The sequence below is a fragment of the Peromyscus californicus genome, unplaced genomic scaffold (genome assembly GCF_007827085.1).
Source record: "Peromyscus californicus insignis strain IS unplaced genomic scaffold, ASM782708v3 Scaffold_12__1_contigs__length_115047231, whole genome shotgun sequence".
Taxonomy (NCBI): domain Eukaryota; kingdom Metazoa; phylum Chordata; class Mammalia; order Rodentia; family Cricetidae; genus Peromyscus; species Peromyscus californicus.
The window spans coordinates 47,995,302-48,022,218 of record NW_026294413.1 but is presented as its reverse complement, the minus strand read 5'-3'; the positions used below and the strand labels follow the sequence as shown (position 1 = coordinate 48,022,218).

The window sequence follows — 26,917 nt, the reverse complement described above, 5'->3', positions numbered from 1 at the left end:
TCAGTTCCTAGCAGCCAGATGGTGGCTCACAACCATCTGTAACTCTAGTTGCAGGGAATTTGATGTCCTCTTCTGGTCTCTATGGGCACCAGGCACACATGTGGTGAACAGACATTCATGCATGAAAAACACCCATGCATACAAAACAACTTAAAAAGCACCCCTTTACATCCTCTATCATGAGACAAACTGGACGGGTTTTTGGGAATATTATTTTAAGGTGTGTTACTTTTGTTTATATTGCATTTGTTTAACTCTGTGAAGCTTTACTACTGTGCCTGTCTAAAACACCTGATAGTCTAATAAAGAGCTGAATGGCTAATGGAGAGGCAGGAGAGAGAAGTAGGTGGGTCTGGCAGTTAGAGAAAATATATAGAAGGAGAAAGCTGGGAGGAGAGAATGAGAAGGAAGTAGCCAAAGAAGGAGGACACCAGGGGCCAGCTATACAGCTACATAGCAAGCCACAGAGTAAGAAATAATGAAAAGTATACAGAAATAGAAATAGAGAAAGGTAAAAGCCCAAAGGCAAAAGTTAGACCAGATAACTAGTTAAGTAAAGGGGGCTATCAACAAGCCAAGATAAGGCCAGACATTTATAATTAAGTATAAGCTTCTGTGTGTGATTTATTTGGGAGCTGGGTAGTGGGCCCCCAAAAGAGTAAAAACCCACAACAACAGATGGGGTCAGGGCAACTTTCCGAGCTAGGGTAGCCATTCTTGCACGGTTAAAGGCCATAACGTTAACAGTGAACATTTGCAATTGTAAAGTATTCACACTGAGAAAAATGCCACTGTCCTTTTTACAGATTAAAACAAACAAAACCAACAACAACAACAACAAGGAAACAGGCCAGGTGCACTGTTGAGATCAGTAGGTAGGGAGCTGGTCTCAGAGTATGCAGTCTGACCCCAGAGCTTGAACTCTAACTATCTGTTTAATTATCAAGACACCAAAAAGTCCAGAGTTCTTTTCTATCTATTCATGTGTATGGGTATTTTGCCTGCATGTATGTATGTATGTATGTATGTATGTATGTATGTATGTATGTATGTATGTTTCATGCACACACATGGTGCTTGCAGAGACCAGAAGAGAGTGTTGGATCCCATGGGACTGAAGTCAGAAATGGTTGTAAGCCACCATGTGGGTGCTGGGAATCAATCCTAGCATCTCTGGAAGAGGAGTCAGTGCTCTTAACCACTGAACCATCTCTCCAGTCCCAGAATGATTTTCTAATGGAAGTCTTGATCATACTTAGAATAAAATGTTCCTTCCCCAAGGGAAGTAATCAAAAGTATGACTACCTCAGTGGAATGAATGTTCCCTATTACTGACATGCTTTCTGGTAGAACATTCATTCTACTCAGCCATACTCTCCCCCCAACCCTCCCATGATTTTTTTCAGACAGGATTTCTCTGATGGCCTTGGCCATCCTGGAACTCACTCTGTAGACCAGGCTGGCCTTAAACTCAAGAGATCCACCTGCCTCTGCCTCATTTGTGTTGGGATTAAAGGCGTGCACCACCACCTGGCTGACAGTCCATACTCTTGATTACTTCTTTGAGGAATGACTATTTTTCCAGAGCAAGCTGTCTGACTAGCTAGACAAGTGAACTGATGAGCTGTGGGTTCACTTAGAGATCCTATCTCAATAAATAGAGAGGTGATTTTGGAATGCACTGGATGTCAACTTCAGGCCTCCACAGTCACACACATGAAACACATATACACATTATATAATATTGTGTTATGCTATATATATATAGTATAATTTCAACTTCAGGTGCCCCATATGAACAAAAAGGCAGGAACCAAATGGCAGCTATCTGACTACTAGAAGAAAAGAGAACCTGAGGACAGACCCAAGAAAGCTCTCAATCTGGAGAAAGATTCTCAAAATTAGAATTGGAGCTGGCATGCTGATCATACTCTGAACCTCCAAATGAAGGCAATGCAGAAGCCCACCATACATTGTACTGTTATGCCAGTCAATGTACTTTATTTTTTAAAACCAGTTTGTATTGGGTTTCCCAACACGCAAATGAAAGCATTCATAGCTCACCTGGACTGGTTTAGCTCTCATCTAGTATTTTAGTATAAATTTCAATACTTGACTCCCATCTTTTGGCTTCTGTCCTCAAGGCTGGCTTTTCAGTTTGCCTGAGATAAGCATCAAGATCCTGCCTCAAAAAACCATGGGCATTGCCGGGCGGTGGTGGCGCACGCCTTTAATCCCAGCACTCGGGAGGCAGAGCCAGGCGGATCTCTGTGAGTTCGAGGCCAGCCTGGACTACCAAGTGAGTTCCAGGAAAGGCGCAAAGCTACACAGAGAAACCCTGTCTCGAAAAACCAAAAAAAAAAAAAAAAAAAAAAAAAAAACCATGGGCATGTGAGGGGCGTGTTTTCTACACATGGAAAACTGTCTTTTTTTTTTTTTAACTACATGTGCACACAGTAGCGCTAGGGAGTAAAAACAAGGTCTCACATGCCAAGTACATACTCTAACGCTGTCTTTTTATTTATAAACCTTGACTTTATTTATTTATTTAAAAATACGGGCACATGTGGGGGTGTGTGCACATGAGTGCAGGTGTTCACAGAGGCAAGAGGCTTCAGGTCTGCCAGAGCTGCAGTTATACCCAGTTGTGAGCCCCTCACTGTGGGTGCTGGAGCCAAGCTCAGTCCTCTGGGGGAGCAGTATGCACTCTGAACCACCGAGGCATCTCTTCTGCCCATCTTTATTTTCAAGCATTACGTATTGAACTTTACCTTTATCTAAAGAAACAACAGAATCTTATTAACTTACAATTTATAGATATGTAATCTTCACAACTGGAAAATTTATTAACCAAAATTTAAGAGTTATAAGAACTTATTACTAAAATAAAGTTCTCAAAGTGTTTATCTAATTTTTGCAATCACATTCTCCTGTTCAAAGGTGTATGTGTGTGTGTGCATGCACACAGTTATACATACATATATATATATATATATATACATATGTACGAAACTGAAAAAGTCCAGGCTTTGAGAATGGTGCTGAGTAAAAGAAATACAGAAGCTGGTTGTCTATAATTTCCATGTTCCTGTATGTCATTTTGACAATTCTTTTCCACTTTAATCCACTTCACTCTTACATATATTTTTGACTATTTGTTATTCAGAATACACTATTCAACAAACCACAAATACAATAACCAAAAAGAAAAGGAGGAAGGGAAGGAAAGATAATGCAGTCCTTGCTATCATGATGATCAGAATGTGATAGATAATGAGTCCTCCAAGCACAACAGAAAACAAGGCATGGACACTTACACACACCATTAAAGAATAAGGACATGGCAATGTTCAAAAGAAGAATGGCAGATCCCAAGTTGGGTGGGGATGGGAACTGTGAAGAGATTTTGCTGAAGGGTGCAACACATGGGTTGCATGTAAAGATGCAGAGGCAAAGACACTGAAGGTAGAGAATGTGGCATATATGTAATAAAGGCATGTGATGGGAAAACCCCAGGCATATCTGGAATAGCACCTTGAAGTGTGATCTAAGCATGTCTATAGAGGAGCAGTTAAAAATGAAGCCAGAAAGTGAGACAAGAGCCAGATTATCAGAACACGTGAATGGCACTAAGGAGAGAGTACTCATAAGGGTGTCTGAGGAAACCCGATCATATGTGTGATACTGAGCTGTGGGATATCCCACTTGCCAAATCACTTCTGTTTAATGTCACCTACATCTGCCTTTCCATTTCTCCTTCAACAGCACCAGCACACTTCTCTTCTCCCTGCTACAATGGCAATAACCATATTCTTACTTACAGAAGCAGGTGCATGTGTGTTTTTTCAGGTTCAAAGACTGTAAACTCTCTGGAGCACACTGAGCTTTGCCTCAGGGATCAAAGCATACACTCAACACTAAATAACTGCAAGTGAAGTATAAGAGACACATCTTACGACTCACACTCTAGCTATTTTGCTAGTTTAGTCCCTGGTACTGCCCTTGTAATGCTAAGTACTTTCTGTTTTAAGTCTTCTTGGTAAGCTGTCAGCTAGAATTTACATTAAGATGGGTATGGAAATTACAAAAACCCTCCAGTTGCTCTTCTTTCATGGGTATACTCCTTCCTGTGTGATACACAGGATGGAATGGAGCCAATCTGGCATAGTCATGGTAGGACATACATCCAGGCCAGCTAGAGAAATCAGTCATCTCATAAGCACTCAAGTTTGAGTTCTCTTAGTCCCGGACTCTGCTCAGAATAATACCGCAAACACAGCGTCTCACCTCCCTTCTGAAGCAGATGCTCTATATCTGGGTATCTAGTCTCTAGCGTCATTCCCTTTGTCTCATCTTTAGCCTATGGTCAGAATGATTCAGTTAGACACAAATCTCTTCATATTCTACCCAGTAAAAAACTTCAGTACCTTCCTACATGGCATGTGAAGCTCTTAATTTTCAAGCCCATTCTTCTGCCATTCTTTTCACTTACCAAGTATTTACCGATTGATTATTATGTATGTGAAATATTTTAAATGTGTGTGAGAAAGAATTAAACAGATATACAGCAAATCTAAAGTCAAAAAACTAGAAAACCCCCGTTCTTGTGAGAGGTTTGATTGCAGGAGGGAGAAGGTAGAAGAAAAGCTAGGTAAAACGTTACAGTTTCGGAGGAGAGAGAGGAATGAAGAGATGCAATGAAGAAAACATAGTAAAGAATGAGGTAGGGTGGTCAAGGCAGGCCTTAATGAAAAGGTGTACTGGAGCAGACACTTGAAAAAGAAGAAAGGCTGCTGGAGGCTGAAAACCACAGCCCAAAGGCCCGGGATGAGAGCAAGGCAAGAGTTCTCACAGACTGTTAGGGATTGGGGCAGTTGATGCAAAATGGGTGGAGAGAGGGAGAAGAGCCAAGGATGAAGAGGAGGCACACAGAGTACAGAGTGACTGTGGAGGCCTCCACTGACCATTGCAAAAACTTGAATTTTATTCTGAGCAAGACAGGAAACACTTGAGACACCAGGAGCAAAGGAATGGCATGACTCAGAGTTTAAAAGACTTGCTACAGAGCTGGCTACTGTGCTAAGAGACTAGGGTGGGAAGCAGGACTCTAGCGGACAGCAACTGCAATAGTCGAGATGAGAAAGCAAGGCCACTTCTGTGGCTTGTTTAAGGCAAGTTTGGAATACAGAAACAAGGATTTTAAGGAACAATCTGCAAGATTTTCTGAGACATTGGCCGTGGGGTGGAAGGTTTTTGGACCAAGGAAAGACAGTGAGGTGGGTGTGGCATTACCTGAGCTAAAAGAATGCTGGTGATAGGTTCTGAGGCAGAGATCTGGAGTTGTTTCTGACACACTGGACAAATAGTATATAATGTATGAGTGTATATAAAGTTCATGACAGAAAGGCACCTGTCATCTTACACAATTCCCACATCTAGGCTTACACACCATACAATCCTCGTGTCTTTATGACTTCTATTCTGAAGGTTCTTCCCACCTTCATCTTTTTCTACTTAGTTAAAATACTATTAGCCTTCAAACTGGACACCAGGCTACTCTGTGATACACATGATCAGCACTTCCTGAATCACTGTGCTCTTTGCCTTCAGTCACTTAAGGCTAAAATATGAATACTTGGACGCATGGCATATTTTTAAAGCTACATAATTTTCATTTTGGCAAAAATAAGGCAGATATTTTATAAACACAGCAGGTGGCCCACCTGCTCTCATCCTCAGATAAGTCCTTTAAGGAAAATCAAGACCACAAAAAAGAGATCTCAACAAGTGGTCCAACACCTAATTTTGTACTTTTCAACATTTGCAGTTATCTGAAGATCATTTTTCAAAAAGGCTTGTATTATAGCATAAACTTTATAGGCTGCAAACAAGGAGTGAAATATCTTTTGACAGTTTTACAAAGCTAATTTTCATTTTGACTGTCATTCTTTTGCTTGCCCCGGGGAGGCATTTAAGTTAGGGGAATGATTAGACAAAAGAACAAAAGAGCATCTAGCATGTTTGTGCCACTTGTAGGCAACAGCATCTAATGCAATCAAGAAAAGGGAGGAAATATGACCTTAGAGATGCTAAGTTCAACTACAGTCTCCCAGGTAAGAATGCTGGACACTAGGCGGCCACTTCTTGAACACAGCACTTTCTCAAGGAGCAGCACTGTGTGGTTACAACCAGCCCTCGGGGAAGTTGCTTAGCAACAGTGACTATCCCATGCACGACTGTTTCTCTGGTACCTAAAAACGCACCTGGCAGACAGTGCAGAATGAATGAACGGGTAGATGGATGGGTGGATGAGCAATTCTAATCTCATGGTGCTGAAATCTATTAAATACTAATCATGAAACTGGTATAAAAAGCATTTCTTCAAAGTTTGGGGAAAAATGCTGACTCAAAGTCATTGTCTTTAAATAGTAATTACAAAATGTTAATGGCAAATTAGAGTTGGGGGATGAAGTAACAATCTCATTAACAATACATAACTTTATAAAATTCTGAATAGATCAAAAGCAAGATGATACTCTGACAACCATACTCGCTTCTTCAGACAGTAGTCTGATAAATATTCACTGTAGGAAAATTGAAGACCTCTGAAACATGCCATTAGAGAATCAAGATTCATGGGTGGGGAGAATGGCTTCCTCAGAAAAGCATCTGCCAAGTTTGAGGACTTGAGTTTGCTCTTCAGAACTCAAGCAAGGGTTCAATACTCTCCCAGTGCTGAGAGGTGGAGACAAATCCCCAACTGCAGGCCAGCCAGCTCAGTTAAGGCAGCAAGCTCTATGGCAAGAGAGCCCTGTCTCAAAAGACAAGGTCTCTAAAACCAAACCAAATCAAGCCACCACCACAAAACAAACAAGATAAGGTGGAAAGTACCTGAGGACACCATTCAAGGATGACCTTTGACCCACACACCACACTCATATAACCAAATGTGCACACGCATGCATGAGTGCATGGACCCCAGCTTACACAACATAAGTACACCTAGGAAAAAATATCAACTTTGATTTCAGAATGCAATAATACAGTAGGTTAAGGTAACTCCAATAGCCGGGTTCTGACAGTTCTCTGAAGACACTCTTACTACTTGCTTCTGTTTTGTTTTTGAGACAGGGTCTCACTCTAGCCCTGGATGGCCTGGAACTCACTATGTAGACCAGCTAGCCTCACTCACAGAGATCTGTTGGGATTAAAAGTGTGTGTCATTATGCCGCATTTACTACTTGGTTTTGAACCCCAAAGAGCAGAAAGCAAACATTACAAACAAAACCATGGTTTGCATGCAGCCAATAAGCAATCTAATGTAAGTATCCTAAACCCCAAGAAAAATATCAAGTATCAGTTTAAAGTTACAAAACACCAACCTCTTTAATCTCATGTAGTTTTCACTGGCAGCAGGTCGGCATTCGGCTCTCTGTACCACTATTCCTTCCAATGACAGTTTATCTTGAATGAGAAGAGAAAAACTGTATTCAGAGATAACATTCATCATTTCTAAGATGGCATTTTGACATATAACTAAAACATAATTCACAGAATACCAGGAAACAAAAGGATAGTATTAAGTTGATAGCAACATCACTTATCAGAATAGAGAAACCTCATTCTTAAGCTGCAAACTGGAGACTTTCTGGCTTGTTCCTTGAGCTGCACTGCCCCTTGTCAACAACAGCTTTCAAACACACTCAGAGTAAAAGGGCATACAACCAAATAAAAAGGTGGAAGATTCCATCTGTAACACAAGTAACTTCTAGAAATACAGTAAATCAAAGATCCGTACAAACACACAAATGATGTCCTAGAACACCTTGTGGGGAGAACAGCCAGCTAAGAAAATACTGTGAACTGGGCAGCTCATTATCTAGGTTATACTGTGTACTCTGGATCCTAAATGATAAAGAGTGTGTCAACGTGAATCTGTAAGCTGAGGAATGAGCATGTTTGTAGTCATAGCACTGGGGAGAAAGATAAAGAGGATATACATTTTGGGCCAGCCTGGGCTACACAGCAAGACTATTATAAGCAAACAGTGAATCTACTATGACTATCTGTTTAAACAGAAATGCAATTTTCTTTCTTATAGTGACCCTGACTTAAAACCAGGAGAAATAGAAAAGGAAATAAAAGCCCGGACCTTGCAAGCCCACTGGCATCAGGCACCATGGCAGAGTGAAGCTGATGGGCATGGCCTACTATGTAAGAGGCATATGACTGCCTCTCACAGACAGCAGTAGGACAACCTGAAAATCTAAGACTGTGGTTAGAAACAGCTCCTGGTCAGTCATTTCCATGAGAATTCACCTGAACTCTGAGAAGGGACTAAGAAAATCCTCTGACTAACCAGGAATGCACTGATTCATCTCTTCAAGGTGACTTACTTCATTCATTCCATTAATGTAAATGACTACCACACAAAGGCACCATGTGGGCATTGGAGAATCAAAGATGATTAAGATACAGCACTGTCTTCAAGCAGCACCCGTTTGCTATACAAACAGTGACACATCAAATAAAACGCAGACTCACACGGAACCACATTACACAGATCATACTGGAAAATCTTCCCATGACTTTCCTAGATTTTTGTCTCCAAAATTCAAGGAGTTATATCCTGTGGTCTTAAATACTAATTATGAAACATACCATCTGAATTAAATATTCCCAGAATACCTCAAAACAAAAAAATCTTTAGTGTCGGCTAAGAAGTGCTGGAAAGCACAATGACAAGACCCACACATATTTCACACTACAATGTGCCAGGAAAGAAATACTATACAAGTCACAATCCTTTACATTTTAAGCCTGAAAAGAAGTCCCTGTCACGAGTGGAGTTAGTAGGACTAAACTTTGAATTATCTCAAAGCAAACACAAATCTTATATCCAAGCTGATCTCTCGGATGAAACTGAGAGTCCAAAACAAGAACCCGATCCAGTCTCACAATAATAAAATCTGGAAAATTCTGATGTATTCTGTATCCTGAGTGTATGAGGAAAAGTCCAACACTACACAGTAAAAGATGCTTTTCTAAAACAAAGTAAGTCTAGGATAGAATCTTGATAATACATCAACCACAAATCCAAGTATTTACTAATGTTGAATGCTAAAATGGCTACTTTTAATACCATTTGTTAATGCTCCCCACCTATTTAGCAGTACCTACTCCAAGAGGATACACTGAATCTAATTCTTAAAGGGTGGGAAGAAGTTGAAGGCCCCTGCTCACTTCAACTTGACCGATACTTTCTATTCTTCAGTCAAGGTTACTCACACAGGGCAGTAACAATCCCTTCCCTAGACCATCCTTTTCTGTTTAGCATACCATCCTTTCAGACCTAAAACTGCTTTCAAATGCTTCTCAAGCTAGGGAAAGTCTTAATCATTAGCAATGAATTTTCCCATCAACTGGCTGGTGTTAGTGAACGCTCTGCTTCCCTTATTCCCTCTCTTAAATTTAAAAGGCCAACTTATTTTGGGTATGGCCCCCCAAACATGACTTGCCTGCTCATTGTTTAATGCTAACATGTACTTCTCAAACTCTCATGGGAACATGCTCTTGTATTTTCCCCATTGAACCATGCATCTTTTCTTTACAGTTCAAGGGGAAGATATTAAACATGAAATTCTAGCTTATAGCACTCACTTGTACATCATGGCTGGTAATTACAAACTGTATACATCAACACAGGAATCTTTATTTAAAACTACCTTTTGGACCAATTTGAAAGAAAGTGAATATTTGAAAAATAATCCTTTTTACTCTTATACACTTAATACATATTTATCAAGTGCCTATTGCCCAAGATGTCATGCAAAGCACATCAGATACAGATGTGGTCAGGGAATGCAGAGACAAGTGCACTCATTCTCAAATGTTTGTTCTGTGCTGGACGTTCTTAAAAGTATAGAAGCAGGGCTGGAGAGATGGCTCAGAGGTTAAGAGCACTGCTTGTTCTTCCAAAGGTCCTGAGTTCAATTCCCATTACAGATGGTTGTAATGAGATCTGGTGCCCTCTTCTGGCCTGTAGGGATATGTGCAGACAGAACACTGTATACATAATAAATAAATCTTTAAAAAAAAAAAAGTATAGAAGCAGCATGATTTCGACATTCCATGATACGTGTGTGTGTGTGTGTGTGTGTGTGTGTGTGTACACACAACACACAACATACCCAAAACAAATTAGTTTATTTGTGAATTTACAAAAAAATTAATAACTGAATGCATTTACATTGCCTTTTGTTTTGTTTTTGAGACAAGGTCATCTATGTTGCCATGACTGACCTAGAACTTACAGAAAGCCACCTATTTCTGTCTCCTAAGTATTGGGATTACAAAACGCTGCTTTGTTTTAAATGAAAAAGAAATATAGAAATCCCCAAGTAATTTCTTTTACTTAACTTAAATTGAATTCCTATTCATATATCTGCGTATGCCTATGTGAGTACGTGACTGTGTGTGCAGGTGCTCACAGAGGTCAGAGGCCTCAGCTCCTCTGGGGCAGGAGCTACAGGTGGTTGTGAGCCTCCTGACACTGAGGCTGGGAACAGAACACTGGACTTCTGGGAGAGTAACTTGAAAACTGTGTATGTGTATGTACATGACACATGTGTCCAAGTGCCCAGAGAGGCCAGAAGAGGAAGTCTGATGCCTTGGAGCTAAGTTCTAGGTGGTCATGGGTACCAGATGTGGTGCTGAGATATGAACTCCGGTCCTCTGGAAGAGTATCAGTGTTCTTTCCTGCCAGGCCAGCACTCTAGGCCTTGATGTGACTTATTTATGGATATGTAAAACACTGGAAACAAGAAATTTTTGGAGAATGTGAGGAAAAGAGCTGAGCTCACACACCTCTCTCCATATTCAGGTTTAGTAGGATGGGGAAAAAAGGGTATACAAGCAAATTCAATATAATGGAAGCATTGAACATACTTCTTTATTTCCAGATTAATACAGGCGCTCATTTACCCATTATTAAATACAGTGACAGATGCCCACAGCTCGCCATACACTAGTGGGTAGTAGGTTAATCTCAAGTACTCCCACATACTTCTGCTCAAACTTGTTGACGCTAGTTTAAGTAATTATATAATTTGATTATGGATCAGATCAACTTATTAAATTAAGAGAAGGGGTGTGGCACCTGGGGCTGTTTAAAGACTTGTAAAGGTGAACTGCTTTTAAAACATACTTTCAAATTTGCTATGAACCTGGAGACAGATGATAAGCATCTATCTATACAAATTGATTAGTGTTACTGCAGTATCTAAGTTCTTGCTTTGTGACTGAAGAAACCAAAACTGATCGTTTAAATTACACGCTTAATTTCCACAAGAAGGCAAAAGCAGATGGTCAACTGGCATCCACCCTACAATCAAAGCAGTTTTATCTTACATTCCTAAACAAGCAGCTAAACACTTTAAAATCCTAAGATACAACACAGGAATACATATTAATCATGGTGTGTTTGTTTTGAGATAGGACTCTCTGTGTAGCACTGAAACTTGCTAATGAAATAATTTCCTACCATCTAATTTAACTGACCATGGACCTCCCATATCACCTATGGGATTCTATCATACAACGTGACTATACTAAGTAAGACCACAAGTGCTACACGGCTGACACACAGTACTAAGTTCAATACAGAGAGAAATTATGTCCAACTGGAGGATCACAAAGAGCTTTGCTGGAAACCCTGACAACTGGGAAGAGTCAGAGACGGTAGGGATGATAAGGGAATTGGAGGTGGCTGGAACAGCCATGGCAGTAGTTTTTGATAAGCCTAGACACTCTTTTGTACTTGGAATTTTCAGCTCAGAAACGCAAACCACCAATGCCTAAGACTACACGGTCATGTTTGCAGTCTGCAAAGAGGACACACAAACTCATTCTACCAAGAGCCTGAATCACTCAGTCCTTCCCTTTCCTTCCCTAGGTCTGGGCATTTGTTCAACTTTTCTGTGGATGATAGGAGTAAAGTACCACTCAGCCGGCATGATGGCACATGCCTTAATCCCAGCACTCAGGAAAGCAGAGGCAGGCGGAGTTCTGTGAGTCAAGGCCAGCCCGGTCTACAAAGTGAGTTCGAGGACAGCCAGGGTGGTTACACAGAGAAACCTTGTCTCAAAAGACAAACACCTAGATCTTTTCTAACCTGTCCAACTCTTTGGTCAGATTGGTTTATCCATTTCTGTTCTTATTTTATAGCCAAAAGACTCTAATAAATATAATGGGAGCAGAAAGAAAATTAAGAGTAAATAAACAAAACATACCCCAAACACAGATTTGTAGCCTCCCAGTACCACTTTGAAGACTGGAGGGGAAGTGAATAGTTAAAGCTACCTCTAGCTTGAGCAAGCTGGATTACTAAGTAAGCAGGAAGGGTTTGTGTGAGCACTGGCACGTGAGCAATGAGATCAGCTAGGTTAGGAAGTCCTCAGGCATCCAGAAGTTGGCTATTCATTTCCACAAGACTACTCGGGATCCATCTGCATGTGGACATCTTTGAGGACACTTCCAACTCCAGCTACAACACAGTTCAGTAAGCTAGTTACTAGACTTGGAGCTGATCTTCTAGACTTCTGAAGTGACTCTCACAAATCACTCCTGAAACTACCATCTTTGAAGAGAACAAAAGAACTTCTACCAATCACATGCACCTGAAAGGTAAACGATTTCTAATATTTCCAGTAGTATCCTCTCTCTTCATTTAGTACATTTTCCTAGCAGTTGTTCCCCCTGGGGATATCTGGGTGGGGCCACTTGGCACCTTAACAAACCATTTAAGTGAATTCAGTATCCCCTCTTTTTATTAAAAGGTGAAAGGTATTATTCATCATTAATTTGTGAGTTGATATTTTGATCTTACCTGACCTTCAGAATTTGAGATAATACATGATTTCTTATAATACCATTCAAATCAACGTGTTAAGAATTCCCAATTTAAAATAAAAACCTAAAACTACAATTGAGAACTAGGCTCAGGATCTAATGAAGAACTCAACTTCCTCACTGACACATATTGCTCTTTTTCTTCATGGACGGAGAGAAAGAGGGATGGGAGGCACAGGCATGCACACAGATGCTGGTACCCTGCCTAAGAGTACCTGCCAGTGATGGGCTGGTGTGTAGGAGCAGAAAGGAAAGTGGTTGGTTAAGGGTATGAAAATTGGTATCAAATGTGTGAAGAAGTTTCGACAGTCCTGTCATAAACAGATTTTTTTTTTCAAAGAATAACATGTTGTAAAATGTTATTTTTTGTAAAATGTTTACAACCAATGTTGTAAAACTCCCACATTTGCATTATTTTAATTTCTTCTATAAAACTAAGTTCGCAAGTAATCGTCCCACTAGACTTGAGACAATAAATGACTAAGTCAACACAAAAATGTCTTAAACAAAGATGTGGACATAATGCTACAGAGACAATTTCCACTCCCAAAATTGCTTTCAAAAATGTAAAAGAGGCTGGGGAGGTGGTTCAGTGGGAAAGCACTGGCGCCATGCGAGCATGAAGAGCCAAGTTTCAACAGGCCTATATAAACTAGATGAGGTAGTCCATGTATATAATCCCAAGGCAAGATGGGAGGCAGTGACAGGAGAATCCCATCACTAGCTTGTTGCACATAGTGGTGAACAAGAAAAGAAACTATTTAAAACAAGGTAAAAAGCAAGGACCAACATCTGAGGTGGTCCTCTGTGCTCCACATATGATCCATGGTATGTGAGCCCCGACACATACAGGCACTAGTACACATACACACACACACACACACACACACACACACACACACACACACAAGCACATGCATCCAGGGGTAAGAATCCAAGCCAGATAGGCAGAGCAGCCTGCCTGTAGTCTCAGCACTCAAGAGGCACAGACAGGAGAAATCAGCAGCTAGCTAGCCTAGCCCAAATGGTAAGCTCAGGTTCAGTGCCTCAGTAAACAAAGTAGAGTGAGGCAGAAAGACCCAACACCAATCTCAGTTATTCATATGCACGTACACACACACACACATACCCATACATGTAAATACCTTTGTGCTCACACCACACACATACAAAATAAAGCAAATAAAATCTAGGAACAAAACAGACTTAAAAAATAAATGCTGTTTTTATATGCAGGAATACTTTGTTGTAGTAACACGGGGGCAGGAAAGTCACTGTAATGCAGGACAGGCTGAATATCTATACTCAAAATACATGGGGACAGAAGTTTGGACTTCTATGGATTTGAAATATGCATAAGTTTTACCAGTTGAGCACTCCAAATTCAGAAATCCACAATACAAAACTTCAAAACCCACTTTGGATTTCAGATTTTAAGTTTCACAAACACTCAACCTATGGTTTGTATTAGGCCCTGATTAAAGGAAACTATCTAGCTATAGCAGCTATATTTGAAATTAGAGGGTACTGAATTCCCTGGGACTGGAGTTATGGTCAGTTGTTACCCATCATGCGGGCACTGGGAATCGAACTTGGCCCCTCTGGAAGTACAGCCAGCACTCGAAACTGCTGAGCCATCTCACTAGCCCCAAATAACTCTTGCTCTCTTTACCATGTGTAATTAGCAACAGTAGTTGAGTTCTCTGATTTTCAAGATAATATTAAGTATGAAGAGTTAGTTCTTCCAACTACAGGGGTTAGATCTCCTTTGAGAGCCCTGATTCTTGGCTACCATGAGGTAAGTGCCATGCTTTCAGCCTCATCTTGGCCCAAAGCAGCAGAGCTAGCCAAGCACAGGCTGAAACCCCTGCAACTGTGAGCAAAAAGAATTCTCTCCTTTCTTAACAACCAAGCAAATAAAACCCAAGACAAATAACAAAAACCCAACCTACTTTAAGTTAAAACCCCTTCTTAGGCAGGGAGTGGTGGCACTTGCCTTTAATCCCAGCAGATCCCTCTGTTCAAGACCAGCCTGATTCCAGGACAGCTAGGGCTGACTACACAGAGAAACCCTACCTGGAAACAAACAATAGATAAGACACCTCCTCAGAGCACCATTTCCTTAACTGCTGGTTCTTCTGGTTGATATCAGCTTGCCCCTGGGGAGTTTTTCAAGTGTGCTGGACTCCCTCCCACGCCCTGCTTCAGCTGTGCTGTAGGAAGGAAGGGAGGGAGGGAGGTGGTACTCTCAGGGCACTTGCTAGTTCATAGTTTAGTACAGCAGCCAGCCTTCCTTCGTTCAGTGTCTCTCTGCTCGTTGTCTTTCATTTCATCCCCTAAATAGTCTCCTGTCTTGATTTTCCTGAGATATGAAAGGAGTGTCTCAGAGTTGCTTAAAAATGACATCAATTTCAATAGTCATCATTATGTAATGTGCCACTAAGGAAACAAATGCTAGCATTAATTTTTGGCAAGCCAATGACTTTAAGACAATTTTAGAAATGTTAAATGTGAAAAAAAAAAATGTTAGTGAGACTTCTCCATCCCTAATCCACTACACACAAACTTTATGAAAGTGTTCAAAATCACAATTCACTTAGAGATAGTAGATGTGGTTATTAACACAAAATAACTACTTCTCAAAGAAACCGTAAAACTTGACTTTGCCACAGAGAACCACAAAGATGAGGTTTGTACAACGTTCTAACTTTAGAGCCAAGCTGATGACTGACAAAAATGTTTTGCCAGTCGGGATAAAACTTCAAGTGGCCACACTTAGAAACAAGGAGCTGGTGAGCTGGCTCATCAGGTAATGGTGTTTGCTACTAAGCTTGATGAGCTGAGTTCAAGTCCCAGGATCCATAGGATCCTGAGGAAGGAGACAGCCAACTCTCATAATTGTCCTCTGAGTGCTGTGGCCTGTATGCCCACACACATTACATACCAAATAAATACTAAAACAAAACAAACTCTTCATTAAAAATAATTTTAAAGTTTAAATTCTACTTATAAAACCTAAGTTTTATTGAACAATTCATCTACAAAGTATACACAGTAGAATAAATAAGACTTAAAAGCTGTCAAGATTGTTTCTGTAAGCAAAAAGCAAAAATGTGGAATGGAATTTTACCCTATCTTCTCAGCTAGTCTGTCATTTTTATTTGTTCTTTTGATAAAACACTCCTGTTTTCTGTACTCTTAAAAGAAGGCTAAAAAATTTGCCCAAGTAGCCACACACCCCTTTGGCTTCTGTGGAGAAGAGTACTGCAAAAATCATGTGTGAGTGTTCATGAGGCAAGCATGACACATCCACATGCTCTTCTGGCCAGAGATTATGTTCAGTGAGTTCTAGAAGGTTCTGGTCTTCAGCATGGCTTGTGTGATGCTGTGGCCCGTTAGCTGACACTGTCCTTGCATTAGTAAGATGAGTTCCAGATACACACAATTCAGATGAATTTTATATTTCAAAATGCAACTAAACTTTGACATGCAAACAGAACTAGACTCACATGGAAAAAAACCTTGATTCAGTGGTGTTTTATTTTTTAATACACGAAAGGGCTAATATAAAATATTCATAGGGAATAGCAGCATGAATGCCTCTCACAGCCAATGCTTTAACAGGAGGCTATGCAGAAACAAGCCACATGTCAAAACGAGAAACTCGGCTTGTGAGGGAGAGCACAGTCAAAGCACACATCAACAAACTGGAAACAGAGTGGAGTCACAGTCAGCGAGGTACCAAGGAGATCAAGTACAAACTGACAGCCACGGTTACTTTCCCTTCTCTTTCTAAGCTCACGGGAACTCACCATCTCAAAGAACAAGGAACACAAGCAAATGTGCAAAAATAACCAAAAGATCTGGCAGGGGTGCAGAATGTGGGGGCGGGGTGTCTTTCTATTAATGGAAGCTCCTAAGACCACTGCAACTTCCTGAAATGCAGTGTCTGGATCTCATGGAAGAGGGAATTGCTGAGTCTGGGGGCACTGGCCTCTCCTTGTATCTTGTCAATCAACATACAAATAGAGCATGCAAGTATTATAACCATGTCCGGTGTTAATCACTCCCATTAAAAGTTGGTAGAAAAGAGGTGAATTCCTCCCATTATTAGCCTAGAATAAATTCTGTCTTCTATAGACAGATGTAGATGAGTATTACCTCAAATGGGAAGTCTTGCTAAAATCTGGTTAGGCATTGGGCCTATTTCACTATAGGAAATGCTTAAACCAACAATCCATTTAAATTCTTGAAGTTGCTCAATGTTTTTTTTTTTTTTTTTTTTTTTGGTTTTTCGAGACAGGGTTTCTCTGTGTAGCTTTGCGCCTTTCCTGGAACTCACTTGGTAGCCCAGGCTGGCCTCGAACTCACAGAGATCCGCCTGGCTCTGCCTCCTGAGTGCTGGGATTAAAGGCGTGCGCCACCACCGCCCGGCACGTTTCTTTTTGTAAGATTCATGATTACAGTGTTGAAGAGGTTATCTCTCTATATTGTTTCTTTCTTCCTTCCTTCCTTCTTTGCTTTCTTTCTTTCTTTTTAAATTTTGAGATAGGACCTTACTATGTAGCCTAGGCTGGCCTTGAACTCAGGATCTTCTGGCCTCAGCTTCTGAGTGCTAGGGATAAATAAGGGCATGTACCACCATGTGTGATCCAATCCAACTCTTATAAAGAACTCAGGTTGTAACAAAAGAGGGGGCTCTACTCTTCACAATGATGCTTCCTGCCTATGGAGTTAGCTGGTGGTCAGAGGCACCTAGGAGCCAATCTTCATGTATGGTTTAGTCTCTCCTAACAGAATCACTAGACTGACTAATTCCACTTTGTAGCTGTAGTGAGGCAGAGAAATAAGTCACATAAATAGGGACTATCTCTGATACTGTTACACAAGTACAATGTTATAGTTTTAGAGCTGACTGACTACCTACAACAGGTATCTATCACAGATAATACAATGACAAGAGTCCACAAGAGAAGCCAAGCTGGCAAGTGCACCACAGGCAGCAAAGACCAAAGGAAGCTGTAATTCCATGACTGTAATCATCTGGCTGAAATGGCAGTCATATGGATAAGGCGGCATCTACTGGATACCAGTTTCTTTTTTAAAGATGCAAGATGGCAGATAAGACACAAAAGGAAAGTTCTGTGGATTCATATACCACCAGAGGGCTTCAGTCACAATACTAGTGGCAGGCCCGCTGGCAAACACACCATGCCACCACAGTGAAGTGAGGAAGTGTTCTGGGTAAGAGGCACATGGTAGATGAGTCCATGGACTGTATCCCCACAAACCTGGAAGCCAGGTATCATAGCTGCAATGCCAGCACTGAAGAGGCAGAAGAAGGGGGACTACCAAGACTCTGAGGACTGGGTAAGTTAGAGTGAGACTGTCGCAAAAACAAAAAATTAAATAACACAACACAGAAGGCAAGATGGAAGAAACAGTGCTCATGAGTGGTGGTGAAATTCTCGCAGCAGAAACCACATGTGAACTTTCAGGTAGAAGACAGCAGACCTGCCTGTGCTCCCACCTGCTCACCACCCCATGGAAGCCCATTTTCTAGCAGAAACAGTAGCAAGGCTGTCCAGTAAAGGCGTCTACAGACAGGCTAAGGAAGTACAGCTACACCAGGAAACCTAGCCCTAAAATATGACCATACTGTATTGATTCTGGTGTCCTGTTGTTAGTTCACAAAAAATGGATTGTACATCTCTTGTTGATGTTATTCACTTGTAATAATAAAAACTCCATGATTTCCAAATTTGTACCCTACACCCAACTATTCAGTTGTTAAAATAAGTCAAACCATAGAAAAGATTTGATTCTAAAACACACTCTCTCTCTCCTTCCCCCCCTTTCACACACACACACACACGCACGCACGCACGCACGCACGCACGCACGCACGCACGCACGCACACATTATGCATGTACCCGCTGTCAGATTGTAAGAGCACACTCTTCTTAAATGCTGCAGGGCTGAGAAGGACACGTTAGTTTATGGCTTTCATCAAAGCAAGGTGCAAAATCCCAGGAAAAAACTAAAAGATCTCGAATGCAATTTTATCTTCAGTAGAACAGAGAAGGTGAATTTCATCATCAGCTAAAAAGTGATTATGCCTTAAATTTCTAGCCCAATTTCAATTAGCTTTTGATAACCTTGGTATTAAATGTTAAATTCATTATCTACTAGGAGATACAATTTTCAAAAATATCTAATAAAAAAATTAACCCTGTTTACAGAAAGTAAAAGTTGGACATTTTTAAAGGAGAACCTATTCTAATACCTTTAACAAGACACACATAATTTAAAAATAACCACTAATGCATGGAAATATAAGTGACTTTCATATTAAAGCCAAAGTCTTACTCTAAGAACAACAGAGTTCCTCAGGGTAATTTAGTAGACAGGCTGCTCAACTAATAAACGCTGGGAAACACCCAGACTTTGGGCCCTTGATTTCAGGAGTATAAACTCAGAATCATGAAATGTTCTGGAAGGCAATTTTAGGGATAGAGGGACAGGGAGGCATTCCACTAACTATTCTATCACTCTGTGAAAGAACAGACAAAACTTAACTGGCCTATGACACTCCTACGGAGGAGGTATTTAGAATCTCCATTTCTCCATTTTCCCAACACAAGTGCATGCTCCGGCTGCAGTATCCTCTGTAGCAGCCCAAGACTGTTGAGCACTGACGAAGGCGTAAGGGGAAACAAGCTCATGGATTTCCCATAGGAAATCTTAACCAACGAAATGTGAATGAATACTACAGAGACAGCCTACATGATTTTTTAAAATTTTGAAGTAAAAAATAAATAAAAAATAACCTTCTGTGAAAAGAAGCTATGCTAATTTTAAAAAACAACCTTTTGTGAAAGGAAGTTATGCTAATTTTTTCTCATTTAACAAAGAGACCCAAATCCAAAACACACAAATTCAAATGCAGTGTCACAACAGTGAGCTTAAATATTTTTGTCTGGGTCTCCATCACTGAAAACAGTGGACATTCATAGGAGAAAATTCTATATGGGCAGTTTCTTTCACCTCGGGTTCCAACACATGGCACTTTCCAAAAGGTGGCAATATTACTCAGTATTAGCCTTGCCTGACTAAGCTGTGACTTAGACCTCTAGAAATGGAGAGCAATCCCCATTTACTTGGAAATGAAAGCAGAACTGCGATGTACCTGGCAGAGGAAAGCGAATTTACCCTGATTATCACGTCTTCCTTCCTCTGAGAACAGACACAGAAATCCCTCCCCGACACAGTTAAATGCAAATCCTCTCCTCCTCTTACTCCAGAAGCCCCTGCACGCAGAGCTGACACGGCGCCACCTACTGCAAAGCCAGCTGCCAGCGCAGCGCTGCTGCTGCCAGCATTTCATCGCATCCTGGGACGGAGAAAGGCGTGCTTCCCTGCTAGTGTTTCCTTTTTAAAAGCAAAGACAAAATCTCCAAGCCAAGAAGAACAGGCTGAAATAGGATCTTGAAAATGGAGCGTAAACTCATCAGAAGAGAAAAAGAAAGGGAGTATGAAGGCAGGCACAACAGCCTGGAAGACGCTGAGCAAGGCAAGAACTGCAAATCCACACTGATGACCCTCAACGTTGGTGGATATTTATACATTACTCAAAAGCAAACCCTGACCAAGTACCCAGACACTTTCCTTGAAGGTATTGTCAATGGGAAAATCCTCTGTCCTTTTGATGCTGATGGCCATTACTTCATAGACAGGGACGGGCTCCTCTTCAGGCATGTCCTAAACTTCCTACGAAATGGAGAACTTCTATTGCCCGAAGGGTTTCGAGAAAATCAACTTCTTGCTCAGGAAGCAGAATTCTTCCAGCTCAAGGGGCTGGCAGAGGAAGTGAAATCCAGGTGGGAGAAAGAACAGCTGACACCTCGAGAGACTACTTTCTTGGAAATAACAGATAACCACGATCGTTCACAAGGATTGAGAATCTTCTGTAATGCTCCTGATTTCATATCAAAAATAAAATCTCGCATTGTCCTGGTGTCCAAAAGCAGGCTGGATGGGTTTCCAGAAGAGTTTTCTGTGTCGTCAAATATCATCCAATTTAAATACTTCATCAAGTCTGAGAACGGCACTCGACTCGTACTAAAGGAAGACAACACCTTTGTCTGCACCTTGGAAACTCTTAAGTTTGAAGCCATAATGATGGCTTTAAAGTGTGGTTTTAGACTGCTGACCAGCCTGGACTGCTCCAAAGGGTCAATTGTTCACAGTGATGCACTTCATTTTATCAAGTAATTACCTGTCTCACGAACAAAGGCAACAAGCATGCAGCCAGCAAGCTTCAGAAGCCACAGAATCAAAGGCGCCCCAAACAACGTGCCCAGCAGCTTGTCCCAGAGCCCGGCTGCTAATCAAGTACTGTGAGCTAACGGTATGTAAATCTATCACTAAAGATGTCCTTCTCTGGGGTGTTCTGCCATCACACTTCCACCTACAGTGAAGCTGTGGTCTTCTACACTGTAAATAAAGACAATGCTTTTGCTATTTATTTTTTGTCCCTTAAGCTGTCTTTCAATGAGAATGTCTTGGGTACTTGCATCTATCATTCACTATAGCAAATGTTAACAACATACAGTTCAAAAATCCTTTCTACTTATAGAAAAAATCTACAAAGAAGCTGAACTGGTAAATAAACATGGAGAGCAAAATAAATGTACAGAGCTACTTAAAGCAGAGTGACAGTGAATCAAAATGGGATTGTAAAATATATTTGAGCTGCTGATTTGACTTTTTAAATAGCAGGCACAAAAGCTTTATTACAGCTCCTGTATTTCATACTAGAATTATGGCTAAATTGATATTTTGCTGAAAATTCCTAGGAAACGGCTTGATAACAATAAAAAATAATAAAAATCACTGCTAGCTTCTTTGCTTGTATTAATGATTATAATAAAAGTTACATGTGTCACTTTAAAAACAAATAGTGCCACTTGATGATTGTGCATGATACTCTGCACTGATGCAATCAACTGTCTATAGCACTTTACTCGTCCGGCAAGGGACAGAAATTAATGACTGTACTTCCCGGCACACTGCGCTCCAGCACGGCCTGGGTAGCATGGTCCCAGCTGAGTACACGGTGTCAGAATGGAAGAATCCATTTTCACAATCACTCTATCTGCTCAGTTTTCAAGCTCAAAATATTAAATGAATGTTAAATCAACAAAACTCTTACAAAACAGCTTTACTGGTCCTTTAAAAATCTATTATGTAAAAAGACCTTCAGAATCTCAAAACCCAACAAAGTCAACACCAACTACTACTCAATTTCTGTTATGTCATACTAAAAAACACCCGTTCTGATGCTAAAAATCAAAGTCACAGAGTTGTGCTGATTTGTTTCTATTTCGGGCTAATATTTAAGCAAATTTCAAACCTGCCTTTATGAATGACTATTTGAGGACTCATCTTCCAGCTCTCCTCTACATGTGAGTGCACACCTTGCCTACCTACTCTGCACAAGGCACCTTCACCACTCCTGTGGTTTCACCACATCACTCCTATGGTTTCTAAGAACAAACTGTCTTAAATTTAAAATAAACAAGTTGGGAGTGGTGACTTATCCTTGAATCCCGGCAATTGGGAGGCTGAGGCAGGAGGATTACCACAAGTTTGAGGCTAGCCAGGGATCCTAGGTGAGACTCTCTCAAAAAAGACAGAGGAAAAAAAAAAAAGAAAAGAAAAAGGGGTGGGGAAGCAACCTTTAAAATAACTATAATTCAACCTTAATTATAATAAACCAACAAAAACTGTTATCTTGGCTGAGCTTACGTAGTTTAGCATATATTCCAACATCTTGATTACATATATAATTTAGAATAAAGTTCAATATTAATTAATGATTATTAACTATAACTGACTCTGACTTACAAGATCTAAGGTAATATAAAAGTTGCCCGTACAGACTATAAAAGAACCCCTTAAAAGCTACTGTGCAAACACAGTCCTTCAAAAACACTCAATGTAAACTACAACATTCTCTGATGTTACACTAAGAAAAAAATGCTTTTCCTAAAGTACCAAATTTTCATAATAAACTATAAATGGCTTAATCAGGACTTAAAGGGATTATTAAAACAGGAACAAACAAACAAACTATGATTTGCCAGTGGCTACTACTTAGCTGTTTACATACCTCCTCAGACTCTGAGTTGACTTTTCCTTGCCATTTGGATTGGTAATGAAAAAAACTGGTAGTGATTTCATGTCTGAGTCAGGTTTTCTCTATCAAGATCTCACTCCAGATAATAAAGACACACTGACAATCTGTTAGAGGAGATGCGGCTGAACAAGTCTCAGAACTGCAAAGGCTTCCCATGACTTCATGAGAGAATTTACCTTTCATAACGAAGTTACTGCTGCTGTTATGAACCACCAAAGGAATCAGGCACATGTTTATGTATCTCTTTAGATGAATATTCATATCTGGATTTAAGTCCTCTAACTTTAAGGCATAACAGTAATTACATCAATCAATAGTGCACAAGAAAACAAAACTACATTGGTTACCCTTACACTTCTTTAGAAATGTACCTTTGCAAATTCAAAATGAACTGTATATTGATGCAAGTGTTTAAATGTTGTGCTGTGGGTAAAAGTATCTAGTTTTAAATTTTAGTTTTCTAGTAACATTTACAAGGATCTTCACTCAAGGTATCCTCCTGAGAGCAAAGCTTTCCCGACAGTTTTGTTTCAACGAGTGTGGAAGTTCTCTCTTAAAAGCAAACCTTACTAAGAACTGATAAGCACCTTTGTCTTTGTAAAGGAAGGTGGGAAAGGGCATTTACTGCAGTTACCAGGACCGACACATACGTTCTCCTGTTATTTGGAACGAGCCCACACAGTGATTCTAGCACCCAACTTTAAATTATGACAAACAAAAATGTACTTATGGCTTTCTGCTGTGTTTTAAAGTATCTGTGCAGCATGAAGAATAAATGAAACACAAGACTTCAAATGACACAAAGTCGATGACTTACTGGCCCAGCCTAATGACGAAAATACTGAATAAACCTGTTGCGGTGTTTCTGGTATAGTTTTAAGTGCTACTTTTGAGGCACTACTAACAAAAAGGTAACATTCAATTAAGTTCTTGTTGTCTGGTTTTTGTTTTGAGACAGGGACTTACCCTGTACCCTAGGCTGGCCTCAGACTCCTGAAGACCCTCCTGCCTCGAGCTTCCTAGAGCTGGTATGAGTGACCAGGACTGCCTTGATGTGTTTTACTATATGCAAATATCACGCTATGTATCTCAATTAATCCTCACACAAACGGACAGTCACTCTTTACTTCTCACAGATGACAGAGAAAGAAGGGTTAAGAATCCCATCCTACTTCAAACACAGTTATCAAGAGCTGAAGTCCACAGCCCAAATTTAGTGGCTCCAGATGCAGCACAGAATGCACATGTGAACAAGGCCACTCAGGTCTCCAGTACCTAACCAGGAACCTAGCACAAAACAGACATTTACAAACTCAATGTGAATACAGAATATCAGATACAGTCTTACTTGTACACGTTCACAATACAAGTATTCTTGTAAAATGTTAAGTGAAAAATTGAATTTTGGAACAGCAAATAACATTTTTAATGTCATGTCATGTCATTTAAAGAACATGAGGTGAATCATTCATCTCATAAGACTAAAGAATACCCAAAAATTGTCTATTTATGAATCTAAATTTTTTACATATCAGGTTTGCTAAAAAGGTTAGTTTTAGAACCCACATTAACTGTATTATGAAAAATATTTTTCTTACGTTGTGAGCAAAATATGCTAAAATGAAATCCTCCAGAGTTCTGGAATCATATTCTATTAACTTCTACAAACTATTTTAGAGGAGAGTAAGTCCATCCTTACTCCTTTCAAACTTTTACTGTCCTCGCGATGAAGTTTCAATGGTAAGCTGTGTAAATGCCTCTACTTCACGGACTTCCAGGCAAAGCACTTATAATCTTAGCCAGTGCAAGGGCATCTTCCTAATCACAAATATCAGCCATGGAGAAGGCAGAGTTGCTAAGTTAGGCTTTCTATTCAGACATAAATGGAACACAGAACTTTATTAATAAACGTATGTTTGCTTATGCAAAGAAGTGAAATATATTAAGACAAAAATATAGGAAAAAGAGACTTCATTTTATTATTAAAAACACACACGATTCCTGGATGAAGACGGAAGAGGAGGGGGATTGGGGGTGGGAGGAGATGGGGAAGAGGAACTGGGAGGAGAGGATGGGAGAGAGGCTGTGGCCGGGATGTAAAATAAACAGAAGAATTAAAAAAAAATTTTTTCCTTCAGACTATCTTTCTAGCCCTATATAAAAATTTACAACAAAAGAAGTTAGCATTATCTTATTAACATTTTTAAATTCAGTGGGAACAATGCAGATGATAAAGCAATCTAAAAGCTATGCCTATTTAATGAGTTATGAGCAAATACCTCACAATGCAAAGGTATTGGCTGAGGTTAAAATTAGTGTCTGAGTCATAACGATCATGCTCGTAAGCAGAGATGTAACACGGACCATCCAACACAGCTTGTAACTCAGAGAATGTATGTGTACAGCTCCGAAACACACGACTTCTTCTGTAGCTGGCTTCCTAATCATATTTTGTTAAAGCTATTATTAAAATCCATTTGCTATGTCAACAAACACAAGGGGAAAGTAATAAATAAGTACTTGTGGGCACAGATACATCTAAGATAAAATCTGAATTTACCTGAAATAATCTGTGAGAGGTAACAATATTCATCTTTTCTTGACAAAAACACATAATTGGTTAAAGTGTTTCTATCAAACAAGTCAATTAAATGTATCTTGCATACTATTATGTTATCTATATTTAACTAAACTCCTCTGCCACGTTAAATGTGTATATCTTGGGCTGAGGATGACTCTGGCAGAGGGCTTGCCTAGCATAAGCAAGGCCCTGGGTTTGATCTCCAGCACTGACTGTAGGGTGTGTGTGTGTGTGTGTGTGTGTGTGTGTGTGTGTGTGTGTGTGTGTGTGTGTGTGTGTGTGTGTAACTGAGGCATTATGTATGTGAAGTACTGAATTAGACATTAAAGAATGGCAAAAACAAAAAGGGAAGTCTATTAGATATCAAAGAATGAGGCAACTCTACTGTATTCTTTTACAACACCATGACAGATTTTTCCAGTGCAGGACCCTAGTACATCTGGTCACATATCAAAACAATTTTAATAATTACCTACAAAAATCTACTTAGTTTCTTAAAATTTCTTTTTGATGCTAGGTTCAACTTTATACAAGTAATTTTGATTAATATCCTCTAGGATACTAAGCACAAATTCTTCTATATTAAAGTATGAAATTGAGCTAGCCTACTGATTTATTCTTAATTACACTCCATTGATTTTGCTTCCTTATAACAGATGTTCATTAACTCTTTTTTTAGAATTCTTAAGAAATGCTGAATAACTAATTTTAATTTCAATACTTCCTTGAATTTGAATCTTTCATCATTTAATTTAGTTTTACAAATAACTAAATGATTTTGCATTCACTTTAGGTATGTCATTTAATGACTCTTTTAAAAATTAAGTTATGACTGAAGATACTGTGATCTTACATTTTGACAAACCCATTTTGATTTTCTCTGTATTTTTTACATATATATGTGAATATTTTGAAATGAATTCTTATATTTTTAGTGGACAAAAAATATATATGGTATATAACACAGTGTATTGAAGTATGTGAGAACTGTGGAATGGCTAATGGAACTAATTAATATATATACTGCCTCACATATCTTTTTGTTGTGAAAACACTTTAAAGTGTACATTATTAATTATAGTTAACATGCTGTAAAGTAGTTTAAAAAGTTAGTAGGGATAGCTTACAAAACAACAAAACAGAAAACACAACCACAGGAATTTATGAAATGTGTGCCTGTTACAATACAACCTGAAAACACCACACTGAGATTAGTATATAAAAT

The 26,917-nt window shown here is 39.8% G+C and overlaps 2 protein-coding genes across 3 annotated transcripts in view; one reads left to right on the top strand and one right to left on the bottom strand.

Annotated features, from left to right (window-relative positions):
* Nucleotides 1-26,917, bottom strand: part of Gtf2f2 (general transcription factor IIF subunit 2) — a 134,719-nt gene that overhangs the window by 48,749 nt on the left and 59,053 nt on the right. For both annotated transcript variants that reach the window (XM_052732717.1, XM_052732718.1), the window contains exon 5: nt 7,383-7,464. In XM_052732717.1, the coding sequence (XP_052588677.1) occupies nt 7,383-7,464 (82 nt within the window). The remainder of the gene's footprint in view (nt 1-7,382; nt 7,465-26,917) is intronic.
* Nucleotides 20,221-21,805, top strand: Kctd4 (potassium channel tetramerization domain containing 4). Its single transcript, XM_052732715.1, has one exon. It carries the CDS (start codon nt 20,405-20,407, stop codon nt 21,182-21,184), a length of 780 nt encoding a protein of 259 aa, XP_052588675.1. The 5' UTR covers nt 20,221-20,404; the 3' UTR covers nt 21,185-21,805.